This window comes from Amborella trichopoda, chromosome 11 (genome assembly GCF_054954075.1).
Source record: "Amborella trichopoda isolate Santa Cruz 75 chromosome 11, AtrichopodaSantaCruz75HAP2 v2.0, whole genome shotgun sequence".
NCBI classification, from domain to species: Eukaryota; Viridiplantae; Streptophyta; class Magnoliopsida; order Amborellales; family Amborellaceae; genus Amborella; species Amborella trichopoda.
Genome location: NC_142346.1, coordinates 24,964,491 through 24,977,931, shown reverse-complemented (window position 1 = coordinate 24,977,931; position 13,441 = coordinate 24,964,491). Strand labels below are relative to the sequence as shown.

At 37.8% G+C, this 13,441-nt stretch overlaps 1 protein-coding gene across 10 annotated transcripts in view; it reads right to left on the bottom strand.

The window, feature by feature from the left end:
* The window catches only part of BGAL10 (beta-galactosidase 10), a 63,806-nt gene that overhangs the window by 38,821 nt on the left and 11,544 nt on the right, over nucleotides 1-13,441 (bottom strand). For all 10 annotated transcript variants that reach the window (XR_016044616.1, XR_016044619.1, XR_016044617.1 and 7 more), the window contains exons 7-11: nucleotides 9,788-9,876; nucleotides 8,613-8,718; nucleotides 8,376-8,463; nucleotides 8,112-8,230; nucleotides 1,269-1,433 (exon numbers count right to left, since the gene is read on the bottom strand). Coding sequence is in view for 2 of the 10 variants with exons in the window: in XM_020674965.2 (XP_020530624.1) it covers nucleotides 1,269-1,433; nucleotides 8,112-8,230; nucleotides 8,376-8,463; nucleotides 8,613-8,718; nucleotides 9,788-9,876 (567 nt within the window). In the remaining 8 variants the exon portion in view is untranslated. The remainder of the gene's footprint in view (nucleotides 1-1,268; nucleotides 1,434-8,111; nucleotides 8,231-8,375; nucleotides 8,464-8,612; nucleotides 8,719-9,787; nucleotides 9,877-13,441) is intronic.

The window sequence follows — 13,441 nt, the reverse complement described above, 5'->3', positions numbered from 1 at the left end:
AAAGGTCAGGATCCACAATAGTCGAGATCCACAAAAGGTTGGGATCAAGATCCTTAACATTTGGGGATCTCGATCCCTAACATAAACATTGTATGAACAACACTCCCAACCACAATGATCTTCTAGCCTTTCACAATCCCACACTCCCAATCCAGATGCCTCCTTCCCCCCCACTTCCCCCCCAAATATCTCGCTCTTGATTCCAACAACTATGGTCTTAGCGTTCTCAGTAGAGAATTGCCATATACATAGTATAATGGAAATCATGTCCACAAAATTGGCTTGTAAAAGAATGCAATTAAATAGGGTTTCAAAAGTACAAACTAAAAATAGCAATACCTGTCCTACTTCCTTCCAAGCTCTTATCTAATTTCTCCATGATACCAGGGTATGCCCTTGCTTCATCCCCAATCTTTAATCTTTAAGCCTTCTACTAGAGAGAATAAAAAAAGAAGAGAACCAGGAAAAAAGAATAGGGCATAAACAGTTATGGTTTCCGAGCAATAAGCAGTTATGGTTTCCAACTTCAGGCCTTTACATCTTTCTTGGAACACCACTCATATCACCTAAAAGATGAACCAAGATATTGACTATGAGGCCCAAATGTTGTAATTGAGGCTAGAAATCATCAACCAAGAATGCAATTGCATCACCCTATGCAATCCTTAAAACCGTGGTGTTTGATTGACAACATGCACGTCTTTAATGTAAGAATGCCAGCACTACTTTGATTACTTCTAATCCAGTCCTCCATGATGAGATGAAGCACATGCCACATTTGGTTGACGATTACTTTGTTTGAGAGTAGTTTCCTCTCTCTTGCCAATTTTGCATCACTTCGACATATTTCCACCTCTTAGTAGATGCAAACATTTTTACAAAGGGGAGGATTCATGCGACTGGTAGTCTAATCTGTTCTTCCAACGTAAAACTCCCTTGAAGTTCGGTATCAAGAGGGTCAGAGGCTTAGTTTGGTTTTATAAGTGTATATATCTGTATGTTAATTTGCCTATGAAGGCCAATTTGTATTGGGTTTTATTATTTGTTGCATGATTAGTGGTTTAGACTGAGGGATTGTACTTTTACATGCATATGTCTGTGTAAATTTGCCTCTGAAGGCCAATTTTGTATTATGCGTTATCATATTTGTATATAGATCTGTAACGGAAACGGGTCAAGCATCAGTTTTGAATGTGAAATATAATGGCTGGAACAAAGACATCAATGAAAGATATCCTTTTGATAAGATGACAGCATAGACTGATTACCTTTGCAGTGTTATATACCACTTCCTTACAATCAGGCAAAATGCTAACTGACCAAGCTGGTATGAGATATGATGTGTTTCGGAAGGTTACATGCTGATCATGTTTTTCATCCACATTAGAAATGAACGCAACACATTCTCCTGAACCATCTGTATAAATGTCAACCTGTACAATGATGAAAAATTACCAATCTTCCATCAGCTAATTGAAATGTTAATATCATGACATTGAAAATAAAAGAACTAGATATTTCTCCCCTTAATAAGATCAACCAGAAGAACTGAAGAACCAGAATAGAGTTCATGTAACACATAAAACACTTGGCCAAATGGTATATATACCATACACTGAATTCAGCAGCATAAAACAATGTGTAAACAAAATTCCATCTTGAACAGTTCGTGCAAGGCATGAGATGGAGTTGCATATAGTGCTGATGGAATCAGACTAAGTAGCTAAGTCTATGTACTATAATGGTATGTTACAGATTGAGGGGTGGGTAGGGTTTGGAGGCCATGTTCCCTACGAAATATATCTCGTAATTGCAGGCATCTTAAACATTACAAAAACAAGAATAATGCAATTCAACATCGGCCAATTGGTCCACAAAACAAGAGGAACTAGCCAATCAGCATCACAAAAGAGAACTCGGAAACCATGATAATGGTTGGATATTGGTTATCTCTCTTTATTCTATCTCTATACTTTTCAAATGTTATGACACTGTAAGTAAAGTCTGTTTTGTTGCTATGGATGTTACCTTTGAATCCATTCCATATTTCTCTCACGTTGGACAGCAATGCTCTGTTCAGGGGGAGCACAGTAGACAAGAAGAAAATAATCCTGTGTCACTACCTTATTTCTGAAGGTTCTGAGATGCCCCAAAATGAAAGTGGGAATGTTGCAGTTGCAGCCAAGGAAAAGGAGTCAAAGACACGTTAGAAGGAAGAAGTTGGAACAACCCAAACTCAAGAATGACCATAACTCAGAATTCGACCTAGAACCAGCTACCATCCTGCAATTTCTTTAACTTCTAATTCAATTCCAGCATCAGATATTGAATTGCTGATTGCATCACGCAAGCTTAAATGGCCATGTACACAATATCCTCTATGTAACTTTGTTTCTCACAATGTTGTGTCGCCTTCCTGTCATGCTTTCCTATCATCTGGGTCTGCTCTTAGCATTCCATCCTGTCTAACAAAGGCTCTATCACAACCTTAGTGGAAGGCTGCGATGTGGGAGGAAATGCAAATTCTTGAAAGAAATAACACTTGGAAGTACACTAAACTTCCTAAAGAAAAGATGGTAGGATGCAAGTGGGTGTTTACAGTGTAATATAAGGCAAATGGCACAATTGAAAGCTGAAAAGCGAGGTTGGTTGCAAAAGGTTTTACTTGGACTCAGGGTATAGATTAAAAAGAGACTTTTGCCCCAATAGCAAACTTGAATACTGTAGAATTATTCCCTCTTTGGCTGCAAATAAATCTTGGTCCTTGTGTCAGCTGGATGTGAAAAATGTTTATTTGCATAGAGATCTTCATGAGGAAGTGTATATGACCATGCCCTCAGGTTTCAGCTTTAACATGAGACAGGAAAAGTATGCAAATTGAAAAAGGCGATATATGGACTTAAAAATCGCCAAGAGCCTGGTTTGGGAAATTCAGTGGCACCTTGCCAAGACTTAGGTTGAAAAGGAGCATGATTGTGAGGAAAAATGATGATGACAATATTACAGTAAAAGGGGGCAGCTTAGTAGATATTGAAGATCTTAAATGCTATCTTAGTAAAGTGTTTGACATAAAAAATTTACGTCCACTAAATATTTTATTTGGATATTTAAGTGGCAAGATCAAAGAAAGAAATAGCTATCTCTCAAAGGAAGAATGTGCTCGATTTGTTAAAACAAAAAGGAATACTGGGGGACAAAACCAATGGATACACCTATGGAAACCAATCATAAACTTTATGAACGGATGGGAGAGAGTTATTAAAGGATCCTAGTGAATATCAGAGGTTAGTGGGAAAGCTTATATATCTTACAATTACACAACCAAATATTTTTTATGTTGTTAGTTTAGTTAGTAAGTTCATGCATGCCCCTTGAAAACCTCATTTAGATGTTGTTCTACTGCATCCCTCAAGTATCTTCAGTTATCTCTTGGTAGAGGATTGTTGTTTACTAACTATGGTCATATGGCTATTGCAATTTACACTAATGCTAATTGGGCTGGTTCACAAACTGATCGAAGCCAACAACAGGTTATTGTACCTATAATAATCTGGTTTCATGGAAGAGTAAAAAGCAAAAAGTAGTAAAGCTAGATGGAGCATGTGAAGTTCTGTGGGTGGCTGATATGGGAGTTAAAAAGTTATACCTATGACCTTTTATTTATTTTTTTGAGAGAAAGTTAACTTTTGTATTGATGTAGAGTGTTAGAATACATAAGAGGGGTCCGAGAGTACCCACAAGTCGGTCTCTCGGTCAAAAAATAGGTCAAGAGACCCTGTACAAAAATACCTATGACCCTTTATTGCAACTGAAAGGTGTGGCAATATATAATTCCAGAGGATAAATTCACAATCTATAATTCCAGAGGATAAATTCAAAAACTTTCTTTCTTTGCTCTATTAATTGCTGGAAATTATACTTACAATGCCCACAATACAATGCAGAAATAAACCTACTGCAATCTAGGATCTCTAAATCTTACTGCCAAAGACAAGACCAGCAGAAAATAAAATAAAATAACAGAGGAAAAACTTACTAACTTTTGCCTAGGGTTACCCCCTTAGGGCTAAGTACACCCCACACCCGATCACCTAACCAATGGCACACTTAAAATTTCATATCCTGCTGAATCCTGTAATCTAAACCTAGCAGGCAACTCTAAGATACCCTTATTTGATACTTATGGCATTGAGAGCAAGAAGGGTCACAATTAGGGTTCCACAGAGAAGCCTTTTTCACTTGGGGCATATAACAAGACAGCACCTCCCCTAAAACCAAAACAATAGGGTGGGCTTTCCCTCTACCTTATAGGTAGCCCAATACTTATAGAGGGTGACCTGCCACCTAGAGAGAAGAGAGAGAGGGCAGTGGAGGGGAGGGTTAGATGGAAGAGGTCTAATATGTGTAGAGAATGTGAAGGGGTGACCTCCCTTTATATAAGCCTCAAGGGCCCTAGGTAGTCCCAATCAGATTAGGATTCAACTTACTCTAAAATTACTTAGGTAATCTATGAGGTGAGATGAAATTAATCTGAGTCATTTATATCTAAGATCAGCCATCATGATCTAGAGAGAATGTTTAGGAACCTTACAAATCCTATTAAATACTATCTTTATCTAGATTTATGACCAATTAAACTTATCATCTAGAACAATCTAGAATAATCTAGGATAATCTATAATTTAAATAATCAAAATTGGTCAAAGATTATTGAGATCAAAAATAAAATATCCAATAAATAATTTTCACTAAGAAAATATTCTAGGATAAAAATCCACCAAGATTTTTTCCAAGATAAATTTTCAACAAAGAGGAGTACTTTCAAAAAAAAATTTAGAAAAAGACCTTTTACGAGGGTTGTGTGGCCCATATGGACCCCACACGTCCCACTCTTGCAGGCCCCACATGTGTTAGGGATGCACCCTTAGCCACCCCACATGGGTCCCATTTAAAACCAAAATGCCCCTTATTAATAAAATTGAAGAAATACCCTTTATGGGTTTTTATGCATTTAGAAACAATCTTAAAATTCTGAAAACAATATCCTAAAATCATAAAAATACAATTTTAGTTGAAATCAATATTTCTAAAGTTCTTAAAAAAAAAAAAATTAAACACGTGGATTGGTACCTAACAAGTAAAAAATAAGTTAACGTCAGGGCACTCGCACTCCACCCATACTAGGATCCATGATCCTCTATTGTCTTTTCAAACCAATCCAATGGGACCCATGACCCATAGTTAAGTGCAGGGGCTCATGATTGGTCCGTCGAAGCTGACCAATAAACAGTGAAATCACAGTCCCAGTATGTGGATTACAGGTTCCCCCAAGAGCAAGTTATATGTACATATCACTGCAGTTCTTATAGAGCTCTCTCTATGCATATGTACATGTGTCCCCCTGTATAGGGTTTCTTCCTGAAATGTGGTTCTCATATCTACATGTCATGTAGAAGTTTTGTTGAAGATTTAGCCCTCGCGCTTACAGGATTATATTCGCACACAGGAGAAGACCACACAACTCTTGTGACCTACAAACAACGTCCCTGAGCATCTCTCTGACCTCAACAAGGAATGACCCTATATAAATCCTCAACAGTCGTACCTTATGCCTAGGGGGAAGGGCTTTGGACGTGACCTGGGCCATGGACCGCCACACCATCAATGAAGTGCACAAATCGCTATAAATAATTTTATTTACATGCTCTCACATCCTGTGAAGGCCACACACCCCAACAGTAACAATGAAGCAGCCATTCACATTGCTAAGAATCCCATATTTCATGAGAGAACTAAGCATATTGAGGTAGATTATAATTTCAAAAAGGAAAAGATCAAAAGATTGCCGCCAGAAATTATTTGTACTCATGTAAAATCTAGTAGATACCTTTACTAAAGAAGTTGCCAATGATAGACAGCAAGATATAGTTGTTAAGCTAGGCATGACCATGGTTTACAAAAATGGACTGTCTAGCACCTAGGTGCCCCAAGGGCCCCAGGCGGCACACCTAGGCTTGGGTGGCCCTCCCAATCCTCTTAGGCACTAGTACTCCTAGCACCTAGTCCTTGGCAGGCACCTAGTCCTTGGCAGGCACCTAGGTCCTGCGCCCTTTTTGTGGAAAAAAGAGGGCCCTAAGGGAAGTTTGGATCATTTTGACCCACGAAATATACTAAAAAGGGTGTTTGGAACTACTAAACCCCCCAAAATGAAAAAAATAAAACCTAGACCCTACAAACAGCCCAAATCGATTGATTTAGCAAATTTATTTGAATTGAAAAAGAAATTGGAGGTTTCAAGAAGCATCCAAAAGCTTAATCTTAACTACTAAGTTTTTTTTAAGGTGCTAGTAAAGGTACTAGAAGACTTTTATTGCCTTTACCTTTGTGTTTCATCTTGTCGTTTGTATTGCATCATCTTGCATTGGACATTTGGATTTATTGGTTTTATTCTTCTATTGGAGACTTGGAGTTAATGTAAGTATGTCCAGGTGTGTGTAACTATGTATCCTGATTATATATCACTGTGGAGTATGGATTGGAGAGTTGGCGACTAATACACTATGGACTTGTTTATGTTTTTCATTGAACTTTCAATGATTTGAAGTTTTGAATGTGTTTCAACATTCATGCGTATATATTTGCACGAAAAAAGTTAGTTGGAATACATATAAATACAAAAAATACAAAATTAACACAAATGTATGCACATATGTGTATCTGAACAGCACATATATGTCTATTTCTAACAAAATTTCACCTCAAGGTGCCTAAGGTTCTGGGCACCCGCCTGTGTGTTGGGTGCAGGCTGACTGCCTAGTATTTTCTAAAACATTAAGCACGATTAGCACCTATGCTCTAGCTTGAGCGGGGGTGTCACAAGTATAGTAGTAAATTCGTGATATAAATAGAATAAATGAATCTACGGGGCTAAGTGTAGGTTACAAACTCATACCAGGGCATCTGCTGTGAGTTTGCTCATTAATACTAATATGAAACATATGATTGATCCTAAGAAAAGGATCACATGCTTCCTCTCTCTCTCTCACACACACCTATCTCTCTTTAATTTATCTCTCTACTTCTCTTTCTCCACCTATTAGTTTCTGCTTAGAATAGACATAAATAGCATATTTTTCAACTGTTATGATCTTAATTATTGCAACACTACAATGCAGGTTCAAATCCCACCCGAGCCAAAATGGCAACAGTTGACTGTTGCTACCAGTTACATGGATAAAAACAGCATATAGTTGAGTTGTTTATCTGCTCTTGGGCTCGTGATTTAATATGCTTAAGTAGCCTTAGTCGACGTGATCTACATTAGATTGATGTGATGGAAAACTTCAAGCAGAAGCATATCAAATTTGCTTATTCTAGATTCTTAGCATCCTGAAGTGACGAGCAATCTTATGTGCATACAGCATTCAAACAAAATAAGCATCTAAGAAATAAAACTTCGTTGAAAGAACAGAGACATCAAGTATTAGAGGGCCAATGCATTTATGCACAATGTGGTCTATACGTAGTCTGTGAACAAACTGCAGTGATGAAGTTAGTATTCAATGAACTTCTCCAAAAAAAATTAGTATTCCATGACCATGGATAATATAGTTCTATGGAAATCTCCATATCCATTTTAAAATTTAAACCCATTTTAATTCTGGAAAAAACATATACAAAGTAAAACTAGTGTTTTCTAAGGTCAGGTGAAACCATCTCAAAAATAGGATTCAGATATATTAATTTAATCACCATAAGAGTGACTTGCATATCATGCCCACAAATTTGGTGCAATTAAACAGAAATTTGCCATTCACTAGCAGCAAACAAAAAAGAAAACAGAATGATCATGCCCACAAACTTGGTTCACCTAAACATGAATTTGTCATTCACTAGCAACAAACAAAAAATCAGAATGATAGATATAACATGGAAATGAACTATGCAATAAACAAATTAAGTATGAAAACAATGTAAGCAATAAGTGACTTTCACCATGTTCCTATTAAATAAGTTATGGAGCTGAAGGTTTGTGGCAATATTTGAGACCAATCAGATTAACGACAACAAAAATGAAACCAATTTCAATAATCTAAGGAAAGAAGTCACACCTCCTGTAGAGGACCAAGGGATAAATTGATTTGTTCCCCATACAGCAGAGCATGCTTACATAATTTTATTGCTTCATGGAGTTGTTTAAGATGCCCCCATTTAGGCTGACGAGTGATACCTATATAAAATTCCGAGAAGTCATTGACTCATTGCAATGAAACATTGATCAACATGTTCATGTAAAACAATTCTATGCCACGAGTTTTTGACAATTTTAGCATCTAAACAAATATACATCCTTGGGGGAAAATAATAAAGCTCACCATATTCATCAATGGGTGCATCATAGTCATAGCTTGTTGTAATGAAAGGTCCACCAGAAGTGCGTCCAAAATTAGTTCCCCCATGATACTGAAACACAAACATACCGTGTACCCTTCATGCATAATAGAAACTTCTAAAACTATCAGAAACCATGACGCACACAGGGAACTTACTAAACTTATGGAAACAAAGAATATGTTTTCCTCTAGCCAAAACATAATGCAGCTGTAAAATACCATGTAATAATTTTGAAGACTCCCTCCTTTCTGGAAAAAACGGGCAACAGCAAAGGCAATATCTTCAGGTGGCCTATGAGGATCTTTAGCCCCAAAGGTTTTGAACCTGCAGTGGTAACAGAAATTAACCTAAATTTGATTATTAAAAATGTCACAAACATAAAAGTTTTAAACAATTTTTTCTTACAATATTTTTGTCGAGAATGATCTAAATCACTAAAAATGCAGTGAAAGAGGAAACTGCCAAGAAGATAAGGGAAGCACCATCAAGGAACCCAACTTTCCTCTTCATAGGAGTCAGCTAAGCAAAATGCATTAACGCCATATTCCATTAGGGACAGAATTCTGTGAAATATTATTTCAGAAACAAGTAAAAGATTGAAAAAGGGCATTCTGTAACAGACCTATTTTTGATGTGACTAAGTAGTAAGAAATCAGGAGCCCAAAAATCTTCCAAAAATAAAAAGTTTTAAGCTCTTGAGCCCTAAATATCAAGGGGATAAAGATTCGTGTACCTGATAAATAGGGTTTGAAAAGTTCTATAACACCATCTTTTTTGGTCATCAATTCTAGAATCAAGGACACGAATGGCTCGGTTTACAGGCTACAGTGATCACTAAGAGACCTCAGTCTGTGAGTATGACACGCCTATTTGAAATTCCATATGCAATTATGTATTGAGAAAAAAGAATCCAAAAGCTATATCTCTCATTTGCTATTATCATTATAGTGAAAGTGCACCATACATATCCTGTCTGTGGTATATATCCAGCCAGCCATCCATATCCATTCCCAAGAAGCATGGAGGAGGGGAAATGTAATTCCAGGTTACTGTTAGTGACTAGAACTGCAGTCATTTCCACTGGCCATCATATGAATAGATGATGAATACCCAAGATGTACCCATATGCTCCATGTGTACAACCTTCAGATAAACACAGCCAATATTGTCCCTCCAAAATCCTTTGGTTACCACTAAGGAGCTAATGATGATATTCTTGATGTCTCTTACCATAATCATTCCATATTGAGCATATAGGCACCAATAATTGACACTTTGAAACAAATATTACGATCACATACCACGTATTATTCAGTATTATCCAAACAAATAAGTACCAAAAGATGCCCCTCCTCAAAAAAATCATTCAGTTGTAGTTAGGATCAATCCTTACCATCCAGGCCAGTTCTCAGTCCAAAATTTTGGCTTGCTGTTAGAATTGGGTGTAAACTGGTCACAGTAAAATGAGTTACAAGTGTTGATCTGCAAGACATATAAGGCACACATCAAATTCAAATTTTGATCAAAATATGATTGAGATCTATAGGTAGAAATATGAAGCTCTATGTATGGAATTTCTGCAAACTATCTCTGCTATGCTTAGCACCAAAAGATAGTGTTATTCATTGATGTACAAACTTACCCCAAGTAGCAACCTGAAATGAGATCAAATTACAGAGATACCATGAAAGAAGTACAATGCCTTGTGCTACAGCCTACAGTTATTACATCCTCATTTCTAAAATAATGGTTTCAACTGAACTAGAAAGGAAATCATAATATTCATAGAAGGATGGAATTCAGAGGAAAATTGGGAAATTTTGTCACAAGAAGACCATCAAAGTCTTCCTCAGTTTAAAACGGAACAATATTCAAATATTTGTTAAGAGATGTTTCTTTGAACAATAGCTGCAGCAAGGTAAATTTGCAACTACAGTAGCATTTGACCCTTGAACCCAGAAGAGATTAAGCACAACTGAAGATTGCACATGATTACAAGAGTCATATTGCTGAACTGATTCTCCTACACAAGGTTTATTATGATGTGCAATCTTCAGAAATCGCACTTCATATTGGATTTGAACAAGGTTTTAGGTTTCTCAAAAAGTCTTGGTAGTCAGTCATTAAGTGCCAACCGTCTCCCACCTCTTCCTTGGTGGTTCGCACGGGGTTCACATCTATGAGCTCTTCACGTTGAACAACAATCATTACCACAATAGAAGGATCTCAACCGAAAGAGATTCATCGAGTCGTCCATTAAAATATGGAGGAGTATAAGCAAAGCAAGAGAAAGATAGAAGGGGACATAGGTGGAGCTAATGGTGCTAATCTCCAATACCAAATATTTTCACTTAGAAGGAGGTCTGATAGAATTATCTCTTTGAAGGATCAGAATGGAAATCTCTCGTCTACTGAGGATGATATTGAAAATCATATGATTGCCTACTTCAAAGACTTACTGGCTCAGCAAAGCAATGTTGACCTTCACATGGTTGACCAGGCCTTGCCGCCTTTCCATCTCAACTCTTCTCAGAAGGACAAATTAGTGGACGCAGTATCTATGGAGGAAATTAAAGCGTGTATTTGGGATATGAAAAATGAAAGTGCTCCAGGACCAGATGGCTTTCCAGTGGAATTCTAAAAGTTTGGATGGGAAGTCATTAAAAAGGATCTCTTTCTGGCCCTTAAAGATTTTTCACTAAGGGTAAGCTGCTCAAGAAAATAAATTCCAACTTTATTTGTCTGATTCCTAAAGTAGATGCTCCTAGGGTGATGAAAGATTTTTGACCTATAGGGTTGTGTAATGTTTTATACAAAATCATCAACAAAACAATCTCTAATCGCCTACGAGTTGTTCTTGCTGATTTAATTGACCCTAGGCAAGCTGCTTTTTTGAAAGGTAGGCTTATTATGTCTCTTTGCCATAAGAACTCAGATCGTCCTAAAATGCGTCTGCAAATTGATTTGAGCAGTGCCTATGACAGAGTTTCCTGGGATTTTATGGTGGGTAGGATGCAAGCTTTAGGTTTTCCTGAGCTATTTATTTTCTGGGTCACTTATGTATTTCCACTACTTCTTTCTCTGTTATGAGGAATGGCTCACCCAAAGGTTTTTTTAAAGGTAAGCGAGGTTTGAGGCAAGGGGATCCTCTATCTCCTTATCTATTTTTGCTGGTCATGGATCTTTTTAGCCGTCAGCTTGATTGTGCTTTTTTGCAAGGCATGGTTCACAGGGCGTTTCTTCAGGGTTTGACTATGGGTTTCGCATTTCTTTTATTGGATGATGTGCTTATCTTCTGTGAGGCTTCCATCTCTACTGTTACAGCTATGCGTGTACTTATTCAAAAGTTTGAGAGGAGTACTGGTCAGATTTTGAACTCTTCTAAAAGCAAGGTCTTTTTCCTTGGGGCACTACGGGGAGGACGGGGGAGAATTCTGAGGGAGTTAAAGTTTGTTGAAGGTTTTCTTCCGGTCCACTATTTGGGTCTACCATTATTTCATAGACATCTGAAGCACAGTTATTGCCATAATCTGGTGGGTAAGGTGTTTGGTAAGATCAGGTCTTGGCAGCCTTTATGCCTCTCATATGTCGATCGACTTCAGCTGTTTAAGTCTGTTCTAGGGGCTTTATCGGTTTTCTGGCTATTATCCTTCATTCATCAGAAGAAAACATGTAATATGATAGAGAGACTACAGAGAACTTCTTATGGGCCGGTGAAGCAGAAAAAAAAGGTGTTCATTTGATAAAATGGAAAACAGTGTGCCTCCCTATGGCTGAAGGAGGTCTTGGGGTAAGGGATATGGCGGATTTCAATATCGCAGGTATGATGAAGTTAGCATGGAGGATCTTGGAAAATCCACACGATTCTTCAAATATCGATATTTTAGAAATTCCTCTATTTGGGAGGATGAAGGCTGAAGACGATGTTCTCATACATGGAAAGGGGTTTTTACTTGGCTTATTTCATTTGAGAGGCAATGTACTGTGGAATATCGATAATGGTCAGTTGGTGGATTTCTGGATGGACCCATGGTTAGCAGGTCAGCCTCTTATCCACGAAGTTGACATTCAGGAAGCTTTGGGGGCTACAGTAGGAAGGAGGGTTTCAGATTTTATTAGTGGAGCTCCTCAAGGTTGGGTTCTGCCGCATCCCACATCTGATTCTTTGAGGAATATATAGAGAGAGGTTGAGAATTATACTCTCCCTCTACAGCCCAAGAAGGACACACTAGTTTGGATTCATTCTGCTGATGGATCTTTTTCTATTAAAAAGGTATGGGATTTATTAGGCATCAAGGTTCTTCACAACTTATTTTCTGTACACTTTGGTCCTCCAAATGCCACCCGAGGGCGAAGTGGTTTTCATGGCTGACCTCGCATAATCGATTACGCACTTCATTCTTACTACAGCAGCGAGGCATGCAATTAGACACCTTATGTCCCTTTTGTAGTAACCATGATGACAATCTTTTTAATCTGTTATTTTAATGTGCTTTTGCATAGGATGTATGAAGATCACTCTCTTGGAGATGTGGAAAAAGGTTTGTCCTTGGTACCTCTATCCCTGATCTACTCATGTGGTGGCTACTCTTCAGATTTAAATCACATGAACTTCGTAATATTTGGTCTTCCATCTATTTTGCTACTATTTGGTTTCTATGGGAAGAGCGCAACAGAAGAGTTTTTGAGTTATGACCCACCAGGAGAGAGCTTATTGTTAAAAGGATTACCATGCATATTCAAGCACTAGCAGAAGTTAAGAAATGGTCTTTTCATTTATCAGAAAAGGCAATCATTGGTAACTTTTGGATAACTTGGTAGCAAAGAACTGTGACCTTTACCTCGGTAGCGTGGCCTTTTCCTGAGACTCATAATTACAAACTGAATATTGATGGTGCTTCCTTGAGAAATCCAGGCTTGGCAGGTGGTGGTGGAGTTATCAGGAACAGTACGAGTGGTTTTATTGCTGCTTTTGCAAAGCACTTTGGTCTTGCTTCCAATAACCATGCAGAATTCATGGCTTTTGAGGAAGGAGTTCAATTGGTTA